This window comes from Myotis daubentonii, chromosome 1, assembly GCF_963259705.1.
Source record: "Myotis daubentonii chromosome 1, mMyoDau2.1, whole genome shotgun sequence".
NCBI classification, from domain to species: Eukaryota; Metazoa; Chordata; class Mammalia; order Chiroptera; family Vespertilionidae; genus Myotis; species Myotis daubentonii.
This window is the reverse complement of record NC_081840.1, coordinates 102,756,404-102,779,487: the sequence shown is the minus strand read 5'-3', so window position 1 is coordinate 102,779,487 and position 23,084 is coordinate 102,756,404. Positions and strand designations below refer to the sequence as shown.

At 38.7% G+C, this 23,084-nt stretch overlaps 1 protein-coding gene and 1 long non-coding RNA gene across 3 annotated transcripts in view; one reads left to right on the top strand and one right to left on the bottom strand.

Annotated features, from left to right (window-relative positions):
- The window catches only part of LOC132211217 (uncharacterized), a 1,824,365-nt gene that overhangs the window by 1,346,307 nt on the left and 454,974 nt on the right, over window positions 1–23,084 (bottom strand). The gene's annotated exons all lie outside the window — the stretch shown is intronic.
- Window positions 1–23,084, top strand: part of NRP1 (neuropilin 1) — a 171,758-nt gene that overhangs the window by 77,541 nt on the left and 71,133 nt on the right. For both annotated transcript variants that reach the window (XM_059712800.1, XM_059712791.1), the window contains exons 5-6: window positions 3,546–3,701; window positions 5,952–6,118. In XM_059712800.1, coding sequence (XP_059568783.1) covers window positions 3,546–3,701; window positions 5,952–6,118 — 323 coding nt within the window. The remainder of the gene's footprint in view (window positions 1–3,545; window positions 3,702–5,951; window positions 6,119–23,084) is intronic.

The window sequence follows — 23,084 nt, the reverse complement described above, 5'->3', positions numbered from 1 at the left end:
AAAATTTACTTTTAAATTAAAATTAACCTTCTAAACTATAAATATAAAATATAAATCACATAAATATAAACAGTCCAAAATATAAATGTAAGTGTTTTTCTGGGGAAAAGTTGCAAAGTCCAGATATTCTCCACCAAAAGGTTCATTATTGTAAGACTAATATACATAGCCTTATCTTGCACTCTTCTGAAATGATTCCATTATTTATTTATTTATTTATTTATTCATTCATTCAAAATACCTCATTTTAAAATGGCCTCTTTAGATTAGATCATTGTCCTTTGTTTTTAAAGTAAAAAGGTAGAAAAAAGCCAAAGTGTCTGACTCTGAAGTAGGGTGGTAATTATTGGAGAGATTAATGGGAAAATACAAAGAATGAGGTACTACCATTTCCAGTTCCAGGTATATCTTTTAAACTATACAAGTACTATATTGGTTTCACACCTGAGAAGATATCAATGATTTTAGGAATTGTAGCAGTTCTACTCTCCCTCAAGAGATAGTTCAGTCCATATTGCTCACTTAAATTCTTCAACAATTCAATTTTTGAATGATACTTCTGTTTTTGTGACAATTTTCTTCTCCTTGGCATTGAGTCCAAAAGAATGGGAGAAGGAAATCTAGTCTCTGTGTTCATGTAAATACACAAATGCACACAAACCTGAGACGGACAAGAGTACTTTACCCACTCTCCCTCAGATCAATATTGCATTAGTTTGCTAGGCTAAGGTCTCCCTGTTGTTCAGGAAAATTCAATACTTCTTTGTATTATAGTCGAAAAAGCCTTTCACTCTCATATCTTGAGGGTTCCTGTAGAGAGTTGTATTCTGCTGTCTGGGGCAATGTTCTAAAGGACAGAAGGCAGATTTACACAGCATGCCATACACATTATAAACCAGTGAGTCATGGAGACTCTAAATTATGAGTCTGCACTAGACAAGTTCTCTTCTGTTTGCTCCTTCAAAAAGACTCCCCTGCCCCCACCCTCTCCAGAGGAACTGGGTGACAGTGGTGGGGGAGGATCAGCAACCAGAGCTGAAGGGGGTGACTACAACTTCCCTTGTGCCCTATATTCTTGCTAAGGTCAGTGACCATGGTGATCAGAGAAGGACCCCAACAATTAAGGCTGTAAAAGTTTGCCCACAAACTAAAGAAAAAGAAAGTGATGAAACCACAATAATGGAATTTAAATGAGGGAGGATGAATGGACTCTAAGCCTCCCATTAAGATTGAAGACCAGAAATGGGATTCTTAAGGAAAAAAAAATACTTGAGTTTATACTCTAGCTAGATATTTTTATGCATATGTTATGGGCAACTTTACACGCAATACTAAAGGAAAAAAGTGTTGGATTGTGGTAGGGCTACATTCGGAATGAGGAAAATCTGGCAAAGTACTAGCACTTACAGAAGAATCTGAGGCCAGGATTTAAGCTAGAAAAACAAACAAACAAATAAAAACAGCAAAAGTTTCACCTTCTGAGATGTTCTCTTCTGCCAACTTGGAATGTAACAAAATGTTCTTCCCATGATGCAAAGCCACTGCCTATGACCATGTGATGCATTCTAGATAATCTTTATCAATTCCCCTAAATGGGTCAGCCTTCTTGTTTCCTTCATAATAAAGCAATATAAACATACACACAATGTTTGCTTGCTGAAGACTGAGGGATTACAATAGAAAACTCTTGGTGTGTTCTTTATTGAACTTATTGGGATGAGATTGGTTAATAAAATTATACAGGTTTCAGGCATACAATTCTACAATACATCATCTGTATATTATATTGTGTGTTTACCAACCCAAGTCAAGTCTCCTTCCCTCACCATTTATCCCCTCTTTACCCTCATCTACCTCCTCCACCCTGCTTCCCTCTAGAAATCACCATACTGTTGTCTATGTCCACAGGAGTCTTTCTTTTTTTTTCTTTGCTTAATCCCTTCACCCTTCTCACCCAGCCCTCCATCCTCTCCCCTCTGACAGCTGATAGTCTATTCTCTTTGAATCCTGTCAAATCAATTGCTTTGAATGCATAAAATAACCTTTTTGTACCAACTCAAATATGTAAACTACGTGGGGTTAGGTTTTGTTTTTCTTTTTCTTTGTGTTTTTTGTTCTCTTTTCAAGAGTATTGGCTAAGAACTAAAAACCTGTTAGCCAAGAATCTGAACACTCTAAAAAGAAGGGTTCTCAGATTAGTTGCCAACCTAAGAACTCAGCTGATATGTGGGACTCCAGGCTGATCACTTCTGTGGGGTTTGCTTTTTCAGTCACACTTGGAGTTTCTCTGAGCCCTCGTCCACAGCCTTCTGCATCCAAGCTGCACATACAGGACTTGGAACACCTCTTCCCTGTTGAAGGCTCATCCTGCCAGGGATAGGTCCACCTACTGTATTTTCTTGAACAAAGCAATAACTTTTAGTTGAAATGCACAAAATAATGGGTTTCTTGGAGGGTAAAATGGTCCACATCAGACTGTCTTTCTAAGTCCAAACCATCTGGTACATTTTTACCATATGTGCAAAGAAAAAAACCTAGAGAAAATGATACTTTTTTTTTTTTTGGTCTTGCTATTCATCTGGACAGGGAAATGGAAAGATTCTCCAAACCCAGATGGCCCTGCACCATCCATAAGACAATTTATAATTATTAATTGCCAAGATTTGTCTAAAAGCACGTCAATAAGGGTGTGGCCAGTGTAAGCCAAATAGCAATTTAACTTTATCACAAATCAATCATCATTCCCAATCTTGACTGCCTCAGGGACTACTTTCTTCCTGGTGCACACAGTCAAATAGCTGCTGGGACCAGCTCTTGGCCGCTGGACACCAGCGCAACGCAGTCAGGGGAAAAACTAGGACCGAAGTCAGAAAGATGTATTTTCCTCTCATTTTGATTACAACTTGCTATTTTGCATAAATGATTGGTATCTACAGTTTCTAAATTTTTAAATTGTCACAATTGTAAATTAGTCTTCAGACTAAGTTCTGAGTTGGACAGGATCCTTTATCAAAGTCACTGATATTTGTCATAATAGGGCTCCACGATTAAAATATAGAATGAGGAAAGAAATCAGAGTTACACAGTGTTGGATCAGACCCTGAGTATTGCCCTGGTTCCAGCCAGGATCCCAGGACATAGGCCTTCCTTAGGATCTCCTTCTAGGGCAGGGCAGTGAGGACAGGCAACTCTAAGAGACCTTGTTCACCACAGCATCGAATTGGTCCTGGAGATGAATTTCAAGGTTCCACTCAACAGCCCAAATCTCATTCTTTGAAAGTGAAGAAAGCATTTTGATTCTGTTACTGAACACAACTTGCTTCCCAGGGAATGTGGTGATATCTGCTACTGCTCTTCTGAGTACACTTGGAAATTCTCTCCACAAACCTGATCGGATATGTTCAATGCAAAGCAATTAGCCAGGGCAGATGCTTTGTGTGGCAAAACACTGGGTTCCACTGGAACCCATGTTTGCAAATGGGGATTCTTGCATCTGCATTAGAAGAAAATATATTTTAATGTTTTCTGCATTTCTCCCTTTCCAGTTGGCCCTCACATTGGACGTTACTGTGGACAGAAAACTCCAGGTCGAGTTCGTTCCTCATCTGGCATTTTATCGATGGTTTTTTATACTGACAGTGCGATAGCAAAAGAAGGCTTCTCAGCAAACTACAGCGTCCTGCAGAGCAGCCTCTCTGAAGGTCAGTGTTCATTCACCTTGCAAAGCCTGTGGAAAATATTCCTTGTTATTCCTCCTCACACACCAGGGGTAGCAAGAAACAATAAAGAAATGTTTCATGAATTGGATTGCCAATTGTTTATTTTTCTCTTTTAAGTGGATTTTATGAATATCAATAGAAAGAATTATCTGTTGTGCTTTCTTAATAAAATTATACATGAGGTGGTTGCTTATAAGCCTCTGAAATTATGGGAGAAAGTGGGAAATCGAAAAACAGTGCTTTAAAACAATGAAATATGCCAGGCCACCTACCTGGTACCTTCAAATATGTATTGGGCTAAGATTCCTAAAAGGACAAGCATGCATCATGGATGGTAAGGACGAATCTGTGGAGTTCATTGACAGGGCAGCCATATAGAATGGATGGTGTGCCATGGTTTGGTCTGCGGAAACCGTTATGTTGTTCTTTCTTAAGTGAATGAAAGTGGATATTCATGTAAAAGAGGCATGTAATTTCTGTTACAATTTTGCATAAAAGAAAGAAAAAGGAATATCTGTTTATATCTTATTAAAATACTCAAATAACTCTGCCCTTCCTCAAAGTTTATGTGTTTTCCAGCTTTTAAGGGCACAATGGGGGGAAAAAACCTGAAGAACAATGAATAAATTGTTTCATCAGTTCTAGCTTCGGGTTGTAAAGTAAGATAAGGAGAAGACTAGGTGTTTGGAGACCTTTTATACCAGATCTTAATGGAAAATAAAAAGGCCAATTAAACTCCAAGAAATTTAATTGATTAATTAATCCATGTACTTTTGTGCTATAAATATTTTTATATTGCAAATAACAAACCTAACCTTAAAAGTATAAAACCAGTGAATAAAAACCTTTTATGCCTTAAAACCTTACCTATTGTGATAGAAAATTCAAAAAATGTAAAATTTTGGTTAGTTGAGATTTTCTGGATGGCTCATTTTTAAAGCTTTTTTTACTTTAGTGCCTTAGATTCACATTTTCCTAAAATTAATGATTCATTTTCCAATATCATATGTCATATCAATTTCATATTTTATTTTTTCACTGAGTGTATGAGACCTAGTGGAATACATAGTCATCATTGTTAGCATTATTTTATGCTCTAAAACTCTTAAACTGTTGTGCCCTTTGGGATCATATGATACTGCATTTACCCCTGACAGATACTTTTGTGTTTTAATAAAATAAACTGGTGATTTTAATAATCATGACTAGGCCAGGAGCAGGTAGCATGAGAATTAAAAGATGCAGAAGAGGTGGCTTGGGTGCCAATTGCAAGGATTCTGAAAGACAGAGTTAAGGACTAGTGTCCACTGACTATGGATTGTAAATGGACATAGAATTTTTTCACCTTTATTAAATACTGTAAGAAATAATTCAATAGTAAAATTTTATTGAAACACAATTTTTGGTGTGTGCCCATGTGACATGTCTACATACATTAAACTTTGAAAAGAAATTGGAATTTCCATCATTTCCTACCAATTTCTAATAGTATTCCTGTCAACCTAGGTCCAGTTGGAAAAATATTTAATCACTATGAGGTCATCATAGCATTGCTTTAAGTGATTATTGTCATGGTCTGGCTCGGTGGCTCAGTTGGTTGGACTGTCATCCCATACACCAAAAGGTTGTGGGTTCGATTCTGGGTCAGGGCACATTTTGGTTTTGATCCCAGACATGGTGCATATAGGAGGCAACCAATCTATGTTTCTCTCTCTTCTCTCTCACATCGATGATTCTCTCTCTCTCCCCCTTACTCTCTCTTTCTTTTTTTAAAAAAAGGAATATATATCCTCAGGTGAGGATTAAAAAAAAATTATTTCCATGAACCTGAGTGTCCATCAATAGATAAATCAAAGAGAACATGTGAAAAATGTAATATTATTCAGCCATAACACAAATGAAATCTTACCATTGATGACAAAATGGATGGACCTAGAAGGTATTATACTAAGTGAAATAAATCAGACAGAGAAAGACAAACACCGTGTGACTCCACTTATATGTAGAATCTATAAAACAAAATAAATGGGCAAACAAAACAGAAACAAAAATTATTGCCACAAAAATGCATACATGAGTCCTAGCTTCTAATAAGTTCTTTACTGTCATCTTTTGTAAAACTTTGTTTGAACACAATATGAAATTTTTATTCTTTCAGATTAAAAAGAAGAAGAAGAAACACAGGTGCCCTATGTTTTGATGACTTTGGGCCATTTTTTTCCCTCCTTTCAGATTTCAAATGTATGGAAGCTCTGGGCATGGAATCGGGAGAGATTCATTCTGACCAAATCACAGCTTCTTCCCAGTATAGCACCAACTGGTCTTCAGAACGCTCCCGCCTGAATTACCCTGAGAATGGATGGACACCTGGAGAAGATTCCTACAGAGAGTGGATACAGGTAGGTCGCTTAAGTCCTGGCACATTTAGGGTTGAAGATGATTTGGGTCATTTAGAAAGATTGTTGAAAAACACAGTGCCTGACAAGTGCCTTCAGATGAGAAGAAAAGGCTAATGGGCACTAAGTCACTGTGGAACCATGTTACAAAGGCACACCATCAAAAAAAAAAAAAAAAAAGCATACCCTGATGACATCTCTGAAAATCCATGCATCTTCTCAAATACTTACATAGGAGTCTTCACAGAATTTAAGCAAAGATGTCTCACTTTGGTAACACTGAAAGATCTGATTTTTCCCCAAAACTACACATTTTTTATTGATATGCTTTTATTAATATGAAGTACAACGGATGTTTATTTTCTGGATGAAATATATTAAACCTACTTGTAGACTTGAGTGAAATAGTTGTTCCCAATTATAGGGTTTTTAACTTATTTGTTTAGGTAGACAAAGGGAAGAAGCAGATTGAGGTTCACTTTTCCATGTAGGGTAATATAGCACAGGCAGTTTATTTGAGGGCACTGGTCTCTGTGGATTATGTTTACACATCCATGTATAAAATGCACATATTCATATTCTCATTAGTGAAATTGTTTATGCTTTCCTCACTTTGCTCTGGCATTCCCTTCTCTCCCATAACCCTTGTATTCCCCACAAACCCTCCTCCCGTCAGTAGTATCCCCACCCTCACTCATCTCTGGTCTTGATCCTAACACCATATCCATTCCTCAACTTGCCCAACCTTGATATCTGGATACTCCCAGACAAAGCCTGATGTTCACATTCTTGACTTTTTCACCCATTGTAAAATGAAACACACATATCTGGCTGAGTGGGTTAACCTGTGGGCAAATTATACAAAGTGAATTGCTGAAGGATCCAGGCTCCCTTTTGAGGAGAGTAGGCAGCACCTTGCATTCATTGCTAGATATATAAAAATGACTAATTCCCAGAGGGAGAGTTTCTCAGTAAGAAAAAAACCAAGGTTATTAACCCTCTATTTTCAACATCTAATGTTTCAGTCTTTTGAGAACAAAATACTAGATTTTGTTTTACTTTGGAAAGGTCAATATTAGTTTAACATACATTTAATGTGAAATGGCCTATTATAGGAGACAAACTCATCCTAACCTCTTACAGGAGACTGAACTAATGCTGAGAAATATCTAAAGGGTGAGAAAAGATGAGACTTTTACCTTGAGACTACTGAATCCAGTTTTATATTAAGTCAGAAATGAAATGAATTTGCCTATGTCAAAAAAGCTCTTGGTAACTTTAACTTGTTTTTCCACATTCCCAAACCAACAAGCAATTGTGTATGATTGACAGATGTGCCTCTAGAGGAAAGCTTACATTTTGCAGTGCTAAGCGTGTTTGCATGGTAATGTAGTCCCATTCTTGGTAATGTGGAAAGCTCTCAATAATTTAGGGGAAGAGGTCTTGCAAGAGGTCTGAAATTGCAACTGCAGCAATTCTTCTGTGCAAGGCAAGTCAGTAGAAACATGGAAACAAAATAGGTCCTCAAAGTAATTTTCAGCAGGACAGGATTTACATCGTTCTCAGGAGTTAGACACAATTTGAGATTGCCCTAGAAGAAAAAAAATATCTCAAATGTTCCAACTCTTTCTATCAAAGCATGTTCAGGAAAAGCAAAGTAACCAAAACAAGAAGGTTTATTTCTTTCTTGTGCTACTTTCCTTCTCTGATTTGCTGAACGGCTGCTCCACATTTTCTCAACCAGGGCCCACAAGGAGGGGGAGCAGCTGTCATCTGAAATGTTGCCTGTCGCCAAGGCAGAGGGAGAAAGAGAGTGTGGTAGAACATGCTGGCTCTTTAATTCCCTCAAAAAAAGCACTTCCACCCACTTTTTTTTTTTTTTTTTTTTTTGCCAAAGCAAATCCCACAGCCACAGTAAACGTCTGAGAGGCAGCAATTCAACATGTGCTAACAGGAAGAGAGCTAGAAATAGTTGACAATTGTGCCATTCATAAAATAGTTACCATTTATTGAGTACTTACTATGCGGCCTGACCTCGCTGAACCCCTGACATAATTTTAATTCTCTGAGCAATCCTGTGGAAGAGGTACAATTATCCTCGTTTAAAAACACTGAGGTTCGAAAAAATTAGTAAATGCCCTAGGTCACAGTTAGTGACTGAATTTGGCAACCGGGGTCTGTGGGACCCCAACACCTGCTTCTTTACAGTGTGCTGCATCTTTATCATTCATTGCCACCCCCAGAAATTCAATCACTTACCTCCCGTTAGACTTTCCTCTCACTGGGAAGGCTCACACCAAGATGACTTGGGTGCTAACTGCTTCTAAGCGTGGCATGCAGGGCCCTAGCTCCTCAGCCCTCTCTATAAGATGAATGTCAGAAAAGCTTAGAGTCTGCTCACCTTGAGGTAAAATGAGCTTTTTCTTCTTGGGGAGCTTAGTGGGCTCATTTACATGTTAGTTGTGTCTGTATACATGGTGGGAGTGCCTAACATCCACCCAAAACCTAATTACGAATAATTTCATGTGTTTCCAGCTTTTCAGAAACTACCTGGAGGTGGTTAGCTCCTTGTTTTTATTAGCTAAATGCTTTACAAATTACCGAAATACAGCATCATTGGACTGAGGGGCAAGAGTCACTTACCCCATCACGTCAATATGCAGATGGTATTTGTTTTCTTTTTCAGCTTTTCCACATTTTGCATCAAATATACCCTACAAACATGTTGCTGTAGCAACAAGGAAAAACACTTGCATGTGTTAAATTAATAAAACAATATTGGAAGCTGACTTTCCTTCAAGATAGGAACACTCTTAAGTTCCCATTGTTTTCTCTGGGAAATTACTGAGTGACATAAAAAAAAACAAAACAACAATGCACCATTAACCATCCACATGAACATTCAAAATGGTGCTTCCTGTGAGATCTGTTGTCTGCCAGAAAGCTTAAAAACAAGAGGCAGCTTAGTGAGAAGGAGCACGAAGGGAAGTCTCAACTCAGAGGTCTGCACATGGTCATATCCTGCTCAAAAGGCTACTCATATCCTGAGCAACTAAAACCTCTTATGGTCAATGGCAGAGTTAAATCACAACGTGAAATTCTCCTATTTTTTTTCAAAGTATTTCATTCTGTTCTGTGTCCTAGAGCTGCTTATCTTATTATTAATTTAATTGTCTCTTGCTTTTGTTTCTGGCTAAACAATCAAAGATTCAAAGTGTAGACACAGGGTATCAATGGTGCTATTTAAAAAAAACCACTTAATTTTCAAGCACATCATTAGAGCCCAAGCCATTAACCTTACTGAAACTGATTTCTTTTTTCCTTTAAAATTGAGGTAATGTATGTGACTGTCTCCATTCAAGCTCTAGCAGGTTGTGATACTATGAATCTCAGAGAAATGCATTCTCAGTTTTTTTTTTCTTCATTTCTGCAAACTAAGTGCATAACAGACCTGTCTGTTCAGAAGACATGTTCTCATAGATCCTAAGTATAGCCATTTACACAAAGCAGAATTTAATTCATTAATTATTTTAATGTTTTATTAATGATAGTGTCCTCCACACTGTAAACAGATTTATTCTTCTAGCTTTAATTAAAGCTCTTGGGAGTGCTTTCTTCAAAAAAACTGTGACTTTTCCATGACTAAAATGCCAGAAAACAAGAAGAAAAAAAGGCAAGAGAAATCATGCCTGGAAGGGATATGAGCTTTGTTATTCCAAAGAAATAAAAATGGCACTGGGGACTAATGAATTACCACACCCTCCAGTGACTTTAGACATAATTACTTGACAAACCACTTCAAGCTGGGTTCTACTCTTCTACAAATTTGAGGGCATTGTATTTTGTCGGGAAAATTTTTGTATTAGATTATTTATACCTTCAATTATTCCAGAAAAGCAGACAGCAGTTGGCTTCTAAGCTACATCCTGCTTCCTTTGAGAAGTCAGCCCCATTATGAATCAATCCCACAGAAAGAGGAGCCCTCAAAGATGGCAGTCTGTAACTATCAGCATCCATCAGCCCCTGAAGCAAGGCAACCGTGCAAATGTTCATTCTGAGGTGTGAGGAGAAGAAAGGTTCCAGAAGACAGGCACTAGTGCTAACCTTGTCAGGAAGCTTGTTTCCAGGTTTTACTTTTGCCTCACATGTATTTCTCTTGCATAATATTTCTATATTTTCTAACTGAAGGACCTCTGAAAGCAGACACCAGTAACAAAGGCCTTAGTGTGATAAGGAGGTAGGCTAAGCTGAATCAAAACACATCCACAACAACACATACGTACACACGTAGTTCTGTTCACTCACTGAAGTTTCAAAGAGAGTAGGTGACTTCATTAAAGTTCAACATGCACAACTGGTCAAATCCAAGGTTTTTAGTTTTTGGTGGATTTTCAAATTCATTGTAAGACATGTTCTAATGACAAAACCTAATTTTTTATAGCACTTCCTTGTAGAGCATCTTTGCATATACTTCTTATTTTAGTTTTAGAATATAAATTAAGTAGATGAGAGGTTTTTATTTGCAATTTCATGAGGCCCAGAGAGGTCAAATGTTTCACAGAATCCCAGTTTGGGAAAAGGTGCAACTTGTGGGAATGATCAGTCTTACACAATTAAAGTGGACATCTTTCTGCAGACTTGGGAAAAGAGGCAGGCAGTAGGCACTGTGACACCTGACGACAGACAGAAACTGGTGAATCACCCCTTGTGGTTAGTCTGACATAGGCTCAGGGTGCAGCTGGAGTTTGCACAGCTCTTTGGCCTCTAAAATTGAGTTTTTTCACCTCATGCTGTATCATGTGAAGTAAACTGTGTAGATATTCTCATGCCAACTATACAGAGAAAAGCGACAAAGCCAGGTAAGGTCTTTGGGCCTCTCAGGTCACAGAGGACACTGTCCCAACCGCCAGATTCGTAACCTCCAATGCAGAGTCGTTCCTTTAGTCCAGGAGGTCCCTCAGAATCCATTTAGGGCTGTGAGTTGTTACTACCAACTTCTAAGTGGCTTCCTCATGATTCAGAAATGAATTGTGATTTGTTACTTGCTGAGAACAGAAACAAAAGATAATTTAAAGGCATTGGTTTGATTTCAGGAACTAAAAAAGGACTAACTGGATGTCCTTTAAGTGCCAAATGGAATGAAATAATTCATGAATTCATGGAAATATTCCCTCTGACAAAGAGTATCAATACACATTTTTAGCAAATTTTAGTTGGCGAATTGAGTGCTGCTTATTCAATTAGAAGAATTTCTTTCAAACACTTGTTTTTATTTTTAAAGTGAGTTGTCCTCTAAAATTGAAAGAAACTGAAGTAATTTATCTCAAAGCTTTAGAATGTCATTCATTTTAATAAGTTTCATATATAATTTTCTCTTCTTTTAAACCTTGTGGACAAAACTTTCATTCTCTTATATTAATGTGTTGTGTGTAGAACAGTTATCTCCTATAAAGTGGTTTTTGGTTTTTCATACAATTTCTACTTCCCAGCAGTTTTATAATCTGTAATGCTGTATTCAAAGTTGGTTCCTCCTGTTAAATTGACTAAGCCAGAACGTATATTGAGCCAGGTCTTCCTAATTGTAAACTCTCTGTGCTTGTAAGCTAGTCACTGTAGTGCGTGTATTATCTCATTCATAGCATTAGTAAATTGCTGAAATTGCAATAAAATGATAATTTATAAATGTGTGACTAGAGAACTGACAAAAATAGTGCATTGGTTTATCCAAATTTGGAATGATGCATGTAAAATATAATGTTGGACGGGGAGTGGGGGGGGTGCTAGATAAAAAAGGTAAAGGGATTAAGAAGAAAAACCTCATAGACAGACAACTTCCTGATGAGTACCACAGGAAAATGGATGGGGGAGATAGAAGACACTAAAAGGGGAAATAAATGGTGAAGGAAGGAGCCTTGACTTGGGATGATGAACACACAATACAGTATACAGATGATGTTTATAGAATTGAACATCTGAAACCTATATAATTAGTAAAAATATGTAATGTTGGCAGACTTAGGGACAATATAGGTGTTCAATTGAATGTTTACCCAGGTATTCTATGCATGTGAGTGTGTGTGTGTGTACAGGGGTGTTTATTGCAACTAATACTAACATGCTGTTTTAGCTAAAACATTGATCTGGAAGAGAGATGATTTACTTTAAAAAATTCTTCCAGGTGAGCCTTTGGTTCTCTTGCTTTTATTCTAAACTGACTTCTACTTCCTGCATACAATGAATGCTTTACATCCTACCTTTCATACATCACAGGTTTCTTTTCTATGACTAGCTTTCCAACCAGGAAGTCCATGTTCCCAAAATTACTGCCTCCTGAAGAGCTTTTCTTAGTGCTTTCTCTGGTACCTTGGTTTTTAATGTTATAGTAAGTGATTCAAAGGAAATATATATATAAGAAATATATATAGGAACAGATTAAATTCAGAGGAATTTTTTTAAAGGAAGATATGATTTCAGGAAAACAATGTGCATGTCACATAATCATTTAAATATTTATAACTGGTTATTTTCTCATACCAAGAAAATACCAAGATGATTTTAAATATTTTGGTCAATTTGACCACTTAATTAAGTTTTGTAAATCAGTCAAGTGGTTTTACTAATTAATATTTTATGTCAGTACACCCTAAAGAAAATGTATGATATTCAAAGAAACCTCTCAAATTTTTATGATGAAGCATTACTGGAAAAAGAATATTAAAATAACCATATTTTAGGAAGAATTACACTTAAAAAATAAATTAATTTGCATGGCATGCACATTCCATTTTGAGTTTCTTAATGTTATATGCCAGGGTCTATTTGTAGCTACCATTCATCTACACTAATAAAAGAGAAAGATGGTAATTGGCGTACGACTGCTACCCTTCCCATTGGCTAATCAGGGCGATATGCAAATTAACTGTCAGCCAAGATGGTGGCCGGCAGCCAGGCAGCTTGAAACTAACATGAGGCTTGCTTGCTTCAGTGACGGGAGAGGACTCCAACGTTACCCGCCTGCCGCTGCAGGCCTCTGAGCCTGCAGTTTCAAACATTGTAACAAATATAGACGTAGCTGGGATCTCAGAGCTGGAGTTGATACAGAGTTTCGAGAACCGAAACAAACCAGATACCTGCTTTCAGGAGCGGAGGCCTAAGAGCTGGAACCTCAGAGCTAAAGCTGGCTCAGAATAAAAAAACAAACAAACAAAAAAAAAGGAGCAGTTGGGAGCTTCAGTCCCAGCCTGAAAACAGCCCTCAGTCCCTCACCCAGACTGGCCAGGCAACCCAGTGGGGACTCCCACCCTGAAGGGTGTGTGACCAGCTGCAAACAGCCATCATCCCCTCATCCAGGCTGGCCAGGCACCCCAGTGGGGACCCCCACCCTGATCCGGGACACCCTTCAGGGCAAACCAGCTGGCCCCCACCCGTGCACCAGGCCTCTATTCCATATAGTAAAAGGGTAATATGCCTCCCAGCACTGGGATCAGCAGAGCTGAGAGGCCTCCCAGCACCAGGATCAGTGTGACAGGGGGCAGCACCCAAACCCCCTGATTGCCCTGCGACTCTATGTGTGACAGGGGGCGGGGCCACAACCTCCCTATCCGCCCTGCTCTGTTCGTGACAGGGTGCAGCACCCCAACCCCCTGATTGGCCCTGCTCTGTGGGTGAGAGGGCGGCGCCCCAACCTCCCGATCCGCCCTGCTCTGTGCATGACAGGGGGCGGCGCCCCAACTCCCCAATCAGCCCTGCTCTCAGCCAGACCAGGGGCTGCACCTAGGGATTGGGCCTGCCCTCTGCCACCCGGAAGCAGGCCTAAGCCAGCAGGTCGTTATCTCCCGAGGGGTCCCAGACTGCGAGAGGGCACAGGCCGGGCTGAGGGACCCCCTTCCCCCCCGAGTGCACAAATTTTTGTGCACCGGGCCTCTAGTAGTTATAATAATTAGAATAATTTTATCTAAGATATCTCAACTTTAAGTGTAAGACTAAAAGCAAATATAAACATCATTTTGCTCAAATTCCTTATTTTGTATATATTAGAGGTCAAGTGATGTGCAAGTTTACATAGTAAGTTAGTGACAGAACCTGGATTAGTGTCTTAGTGTCCTTTCTCCTACTTCTTTGCTGGTACTTAATTGCAACAAGATGTGCAAATGAATTTGGATCCTTTTTGAAGATGATGCCCTGAAGACCAAGCAAGCATATCTAAACCCAGCACAGTTCTATTTAGTTGCTTATTGTAAATGATGTCTATTAAATTGAACAGTCACTGCAGAAGATTTAAACAAATGATTGGACTATGCCCAAAGCAGGGTTTCTCAGCCTGAATAATACTGATAACTGACACTTTGGTTTATAATTATTTTGGGGGGATTTTCCTGTGCATTGTAGGATATTTAGTAGCGTCCTGGCCTGTACTAGGAGCCAGTTTCTCCTCTCTCTCTCTCTCTCTCTCTCTCTCTCTCTCTCTCTCTCTCTCTCCACACACACACACACACACACACACACACACACACACACACACACACGTCTCCATCATGAGAACCAAAGACTTCTCCAGACTCTGAAGAAGTTTTTCATTGTCATGATGGGGGGAGAAATTGGTTGTCCTGTTGAGGGTAAAATTACCCCTTAATCAAAACCAGGGATGTAAATTCCCAAATCCTAATCAAGTCATTTTAAAAAATAATCAGTTTAGTCAGCATTTTGAAAGAAAAAGTAACTGATTGTTTGGCTGGTTTTTCTCCCTTTTCAACTGCTTATCATAGATATGTTTTTAACAAAACCATAGGTCTTTTGTTTTCCAAAAATACAGATTCATCTGTTTACCTTATGCAGGAAAATAGCCTCATAACCTCATTGCTTATTTATCTTAAGGTTCAATATTTTTAGCTTTTAAAAGTGAACTGTTTTTAGCTAAATAAATACAGATGTTATTTTAGAATACTGCACACTCAGGTCTCAAAATGCACTGATAAGGATAGGATTAAGAAAAGGAAACACAAGGACAAAAATCAAAAGTCATTATTGACAAGATTTAGAAAATATATGACTGAAAGGAGCTCCTCCTCACCTGGACATTGTGTGTCACTGGACTTTGCTTATTTTAGCTTTCTTAAAGTAAGTGAATCAAAGTGATATATTTTTTTTAATTTTTTAACTTCAAGTATAGTCAAGAGTAAGGAACTGTGTTTGAAAAGCTTATTGCTTATTAACTTATTATTTCATGGGAAAATACTATTAAGTTTCTAATTCTGACTTCTAAACACACATTAAGGGCTATCAATTACTAACCAGTCTCATATCCATGGACCAATAAAAGGGCAAGTTTGATGGTTTCACATCTGCTTTGGGTGAAAGGCTGTTCCTGTCTGTGGTATTTAAAATTTAAAGAACTTCTGTTATTGTACAATTGGGCATCCCTGAGGAGTAAAATGTTAATGAAATCCATAACATGCACAGATTTTATGATAGCAGTTTTCAGAAATTCTTTTGGTGAGGTTTGTTGATTTTTGTCAGGGCGGTTATAATTGTACCTTTACAGAGTGCATTAATGTTCACATTTAGGAGCAATGGCTACATTTATGTAGCATGTAATGTAACAAAAACTCCTAAGCTTTAAATAACTTTCATATCATAATTTAAAAGCCCCAGAGCAAAAAATGCTTGTTCTACAGGATTGGCACAAAACACGATTTGAAACTTTTCTAGCATCCACAGCAACCTCTCCAAAGGTGAAAAAGGCGCCCTCCTGGAAATTCTGAAGCCCAGATATGTTTGGTATTTCATGCCCTTATATATTCCTCACTTTATGCACCATTTGAAAGCCCCACATCAAAATGGCAATTTTTATCTGCATCAAAATAGCAATTTTGGATGCTGACCTGAAACACACACACACACACACACACACACACACACACACACACACACTTCCTTTTTCCATCTCACCCCCCAGCCTTCAAATTTCATTCCATTCTATGTTCAGATAGTGGAAAGTAGATTAAATTAAAAATGTTCTGTAAATTCCAATAGTAATAAAATGCATCATGCTTTTATATTTCCAACTATTGAACAGAGTAAGCACTTGAGACTAATTACACGTTATGAGTCAGAATAATCACTTACGTACTTGTATAAGTGACTTGTGCAGGTTTTTTTTTTCAGCTCTCCCTCAAGCAGTTAAAAATGCATTTATGGCATTCTTCTAATTGCCTTTTTTCAGAAAATAATGAAGTCTTGATTTTACCAAAGTTTTCTTTATCTTACAACTAATGCTTTAAACTTCTAACTATATATTTTCTGGGTTTAGCAAAGAATTAAATAAGCTCCTTCATTCTTTTAGCAAGCCTGAGAGGCCTATAGAGAGAATTCCTCGGGGGACAGGTGATTAGCCCAGATAGTTCTGAAGTCCTTCCAAACATTTAAGATTCTGTGATTCTATTAAAAATGAATTTACTTTATCAGGTGGCATCCTGGGCTTGCCTACATGAAAATATAAATTTATGGAGTATAGCTGGAATTTATTTTTTTAATTGATTTCTGAGAGGAAAGGAGAGGGACTGAGAGATAGAAACATCAATGGTGAGAGAGAATCATTGATCAGCTGCCTCCTGCACGCCCCCTACTGGGGATCTAGCTTGCAACCTGGGAATGTGCCTTTGACCAGAATCAACCAGGGACCCTCTGTTCACTGAGCCAAACTGGCTAGGGTTAGCTGGAATTCATTTTAAATACTACTGATAATCATGTGAGGCAGCACATAGCAAATAAATAAATAAATAAATAATAATTGAAAAGATTTTCTTAGATCAAGTAATTGTTTAGGTCACCATGAAGCTTGTCTGAGAATGTCACACAGAAGCTTCACTGGTGAGCCTGTTTCCCTTGGTTCCTTTGTCCTGGTGACTGGGAAGTGCAGTCCATGAGGGGAGATAAGGTGAGGCCTAGACCATTCATCTTTCAAGTCTCTCCAGTCTTTGAAGGAAATATCTGTAAGGCGTGGTCATAGCCACCATTACAGACTTGGCATATTAAAGTCCCGCCAACACCTGATCTTTTTTCTTTCTTTAGGAATAAAAATGTTTAATTCTGAGCATGTTATAGGCCATATACTAATTCAAAAAAGTGGGCAGGGGGAAGCAGACCCAGGGAGCCAGCTGTATGAAGGAAGTCATCACAGCTGTCTTTCACCTCGAAGACTTGGTATGTTTATTTAGGACTAAAGCTGATACAGCCAGAGCTCATCTCAAAAGAGAAAGACTAAGATCACAATCCAGGTGGTGGCACAGGCTAATGGCTATACAGGTCCAAGAAATTTGACAGAGTCTTCAGATTGAGGATCTGGAAATGAAGTATAAACTTTCCGGGGGAAATACTCATGGTAAAGAAAAGACATTAGCAAATCATGTAAAATACTGAAAAAAAATGTTTTTGATATTTCAAGAAGTACAAAGAGCTCAGATGGAGAAAAGAACTTTAAGTTCTCAATCTTAAAAAAATGAAGATATGACATGCAGAATTTTACTTGCTTTTTAAAAAAAACATTATTTAAAAAATTCAGATTAGTCATTATGACTGTCAATCAAAATATTCTATAGCACATACATTATACTATTTCTGTAGCTTTAACTTATGTTTCTAAATAATACTGCATTCATGCCCTACCAGTGGTTGGAAAACTGTGGCTCGCGAGCCACATGCAGCTCTTTGGCCCCTTGAGTGTGGCTCTTCCACAAAATACCGACTTCTGTGCATGGGCCATGAAGTTTCAATCGCATTGTACGTGCGCGCCCGCACGTGGTATTTTGTGGAAGAGCCACACTCAAGGGGTCAAAGAGCTACATGTGGCTCGCGAGCCGCAGTTTGCCGACAACTGCCCTAACCGGTTTGGCTCACTGGATAGAGCGTCAGCCTGCGGACTGAAGGGTCCCAGGTTCGATTTTGGTCAAGGGCATGTACCTTGGTTGCGGGCATATCCCCAGTGCGGGGTGTGCAGAAGGCAGCTGATCAATGTTTCTTTGTCATCGATCAATGTTTCTAACTCTCTATCCCTCTCCCTTCCTCTCTGTAAAAAATCAATAAACTATATTTAAATAAATAAATAAATAAATAAATAATACTGCATTCATTTATAAGAATGCTATTATTTATTTAGAAAGCTCCTATACCAAAATGGCAAGAATTCATTATTTTAGCAACCATTTACCATGTGAAGAAATATCAGTTAATGCATTTGTTCATTTAACATGACACTTCATCTAAATCAATCATTAATATGTAAATGAATTTCATTTATTGTGACAAATGAAAGCATCTTACCTTATCTCTATCTGGACATTCCTGTACCTTTGGGGGAGTAGAACAAAAAAGAAAAGAGGTAATTTGGGGTTCAACTTGTATATGCTGAAATGTATCTCTGATTATCAACTTCTATAATACAATAATTTAGTTCCCTTAGTTGAAGAACTTTGCTGTTTTCCAGAAGAGTTTATATGAACATCTATTTATTCATTTATCTACATTTAGAGTATTTGTGGATTTCATATAAAATTCATCTCAATTAAAATCTTTTTATCAAAAGTAATTTTAAAAGATTAAGAATCAGTTCACTCCCATTCCTTTTTAAATACTGGCAGTTTTATTGAAACCATACCAAATGTTGTGTTCTCATTCTTAACTTTGCATCTAAAATTACAGTGACAATGTGATAAGACTCTTACTATCTGAAAAGCTTACTGCTTTGGTTGTTTGAAAAGAATGCTTCTGTCAGCATTCCTAAATATGTACCTTAGCCCTATTTTTTTCTGTGGATACTCTCACCTCCTCCCTCACTTCCTCCCCCCCCCCAAAAAAAAAAAAACAACAACAACAAAAAACCACACACCCAGGTGTGCCATATTAGCCAGGAAAACGTTTCACCTCTTACCACTTCCAAGTATGTGGTTGAAATAGATGTGTCCAACCATGTGTTAAGAATGGTTCCAGTGGAGAAATGCAAGTCATAGCTTCCATTATGTTAGGGACTTTGGGAAGTGCTGGGGATGAAAAACGCTATGTATTCAGTGTAACATCTGTGCTTTTTCTGCTGTAGTTTAAAGTGGTCATGCAGATCTATTTTCCCCATTGTGCAATCCAGGCTGAAGTGCATGAAATTAATGTAGCTGGATTCTTTTTTCAGGACATGAGAAGAATTTGCAGTTCTGACCACTGACTGCATTTGGATGTCAAAGCAACATGTCCTCAGAGCACCTGCCTGTCTCTTTCTTCTTGGAGCAGCGTGGGGGTCACTGACCATTGCAGGATATTTTACCTCCTCTTTCCATGTTTATCCACAGCCATGGCGTTCCCAACTTTCTAGCTCTTCTCCTGCCACAGGCTGGCCTTTGCTCAGTCCAAAACTATAGGACATCCATTGTGAATTGAAGTTACCGATGATTCTCTTAGAGAGCAATACTTTGCAAATGCTTTATTTCAAGGCTGTCCCTGTCTCCTTTATAAGTAAGTGATCCTTTAAAAAGAATCAGTATACACTTTCTGGTTGAATAGGTTAGCTTTCAACAAGCAAAATGCAGTTGACCAAATATTAAATCTCGAAGTTTATTTCATCTGTTCTCAGCAATGATTGGCATCCCTTCAGAGACGTACAATTTTTTATTGTTTACATACAATTTCTGATGAGCAGCTGTACCAAGGGTAGCCTGTTTTTTCTCTCCATTCTGTCTCCTGGACAGCAGTCTTTATAACATTAGGTGAGTTATAACCTAAAGTTAGATTATAACTTTAATCTCAGTAATACCATCAGCTCCTTGCAGGCTTTTTTTGCCCCACATAGAAGAGTTTTCTTGGACACCTGTACTTCCAGACTCTCCACTAGCCCATGAAACTCTCATTACCATGAGAGGCCCACCTAGATCATTGAGAAATACTGCATGGAAAATCGGTGTGAAGGATGCTGTCAGAATTTATAATCCAAGAGACTCTTTGAGACCATCACCCCATCTGCAAGTCTTCAGTTTACAGAAATTCATCCTTGTGTTTGTTTTTGAAAATAAGTTTTTAGAAAAAGAAGGAAAATTAAAGACATGACTTACTGCAAAGGTAATAATAAATCATTTTCTTTGTGCTGGAATAGACAAATCCTGTTTGAGTACACATCTGTGTTTATTTTGAATCATTTAGGAATTTCCCTAATAATACAGATAAAGCTTTATGGGGTAGCATAGAACCACAACTTTTGCAACAGAAATGTACCGTACCTGAAATGCTTTTTAATATGTTCTTGGTCTTTTCAGTATGAAAACCTCTTTAAACTGCTGATAGACTGGAAATATGTGTGTCCATAGCTGAGGTCACTGCCTCTCAGTACAGAGCTAGCTCCAGGGCTCCTTGTGAGGCTCCTTCTCAGAGACCAGGAGACAGAAAAGCACAAAGATCACAAAGGGACTGAAATCTGCATTCATTTCCTAGCCACACAAAGCTATCATTCCAATATCTAATAGAGATCACATGTGAATTAAGTAAGACCATGGAAATCTATAGTTACACAATGAAATTTTGATGTTGCAACTTTTTTCAGAAGTACAGGAATGGTATGGAAACAGACTAAGATACCAGATATGTAAACATCCAATACATAAACACCCTGAGGACAGACATCACACTTGCAAGTTATTTAGTTTTAAAATAAAAAGGTTGAAAGAGGTTTGAGTGAGATATTTAAAAGTATGATGTATAGTGAAAAATGATTTAATCCCTGCTACCCTTTGGGGTGACCTCTGGGAGGAGGTACACTTACTAAGTTAATAAGAGGTCATTTGAGAAATAGAAAAGTGTTTCACATGGCATAGACTTAGCCAGTGAAGATCATCATTTTGCTGACTTGAGCTCTAAGCAATGAACGTTTCAAAGGACTGGGAATTTTATGAGTAGTTATAATATTTGCAGTTATAAACACTAAGATAAGAATAATTACATTCCTAGCATTAGACTATGTTATTTATCCAAATACTTTAACATAGACTTTAATGATGGGTATTTGGCTTTTGTTCGGAAGAAAGAAGATTCAGATCTTGCCAGCAATGCTGGACTGATCCAGCATTAAATTTAAATGCAACAAACATTGAGCATCTGCTAAGAATTATAGACTAGTATGTGGGGCTAGGTGAATTGAAAATTAAAAAAAGACTCTGTCTCTCTTCCAAAGGAATTGTAATCTAGGAACTACAGACAGAAACACACACACATGCACACACATAGGCATGCATGCATGCACACACACACACACACACACACACACACACCAATTACCCAAAATGACTAAGGGAAAAAATATTAGGGTCACATTCTTATAGTGAATTTGTGTACAAATGCCTCATTATCAACACTAATAAAAGAGAAAAACGGTAATTGGCGTACGAGCTACCCTTTTCATTGGCTAATCAGGGCTATATGCAAATGAACTGCCAACTAAGATTGGCAGTTAACTGCCAACAAGATGGCGGTTAATTTGCATATGTAGGCACAATGCAGGGAGGCGGAAGGGAAAGCAGGAAGAAGCCCCCTGCCACTGACAGTGATCAGAAACCCAGCCATCGGAAATACAAGCCCCCCAGCCATGATCGGAGAATCAGGTGCCTTTGCCGCCCTGGCCAGTGATAGCAGGAAGTAGGGGTGGAGCCAGCGATGGGAGCTGGGCACGGTCGAAGCTGGCAGTCCCAGGAGCTAGGGGTCCCTTGCCTGGGCCTAAAGCGAAGCCCACGATCGTGGGGCCGCTGCAGCTGAGGGTCCCCGCTGCCCGGGCCGGACGCCTCAGCCAGAGGCGTCAGGCCTGGGCAAGGGGCTGATCCTGCGATTGGAGGGTGATGGGGGTCAACGCCTGAGGGCTCCCAGTATGTGAGAGGGGGCAGGCTGGGCTGAGGGACACTCCCCCCCACACACACCCAGTGCACGAATTTCGTGCACCGGGCCCCTAGTAATCATCATAATAACCGTGAGAAGTAACAAATCGGTTAGGCATTGGTATTTTGTTGGAGAGTGGAGGAGCCTAAAGCTTGGAGTGGCTAAATTAACTTGTTTAACATTGTCCAGGTCACTTTTTAATGTCAAAGGTTCAGAGGTAGTCCTGGGGATTTTGCTTTTTTGTCATCACATGCAGTCTACATCACCCCAATATCCCCCTGTAGTCCTAGAATTCACAGAGTATTTTTATGCAGTCTGTACTGACATTTATTGTTGACTTGACTTATTCCTTCACTTACTTGAGGGCAGGGATCTGGTACCTTCGCTTTCTTTCACCCAAGTATCTGGCACTTTTTGTGTTATAAATGAATAATTGCCAATCACCAACTTCCTTTCACAGTGCAATGGATATTAGAAACAAAAATACCCACCATTCTAAGCTCATGTTCTAAACCCATTGACCTCTCATTAAATGATTGACGAGCAAATGGTATGATTTCAACAGCAGTGTGAATTCCTAAAGAAAACATCACCCAGTTTTTATGCCATTTCACTGAAAATTTTTTAAAATGAGGATATAAACTTGGGATGGGACTGTAGAGTGTGACATTAGGTTCAAGAGAGAAGTCTCTGACTCATGTAGAATGAGGTTTAGGTCTCATTACCAGTAAAGCTTGATTCCAGAGCCAGCAAAAGCACATGGTTCAGCATAATTACCTCAGCAGTGCAGTGCAGAGTCATGAGCTTCAAGTTTAATTAAGAGTGTGATTCCATTGTCTCTGTCACCAACCAAGCAGTTCCTGGACTGGACTTGGGGACCACATGAAGGCCCACATAAAGGATTATGTGTGTTGGGGGTGGGTACCTTGACCTGCACAGCTGGGGTTCAGAATCTGAAGGAAGGGCTGATGCACAAATGAAAATGCTATACAAGAAATATGAATTTAGAAGGCATTGGGAGCCAGGTGGAGCCTCTTTCATGAAGAGCACATTGACCTCTGGCCAGTCCACT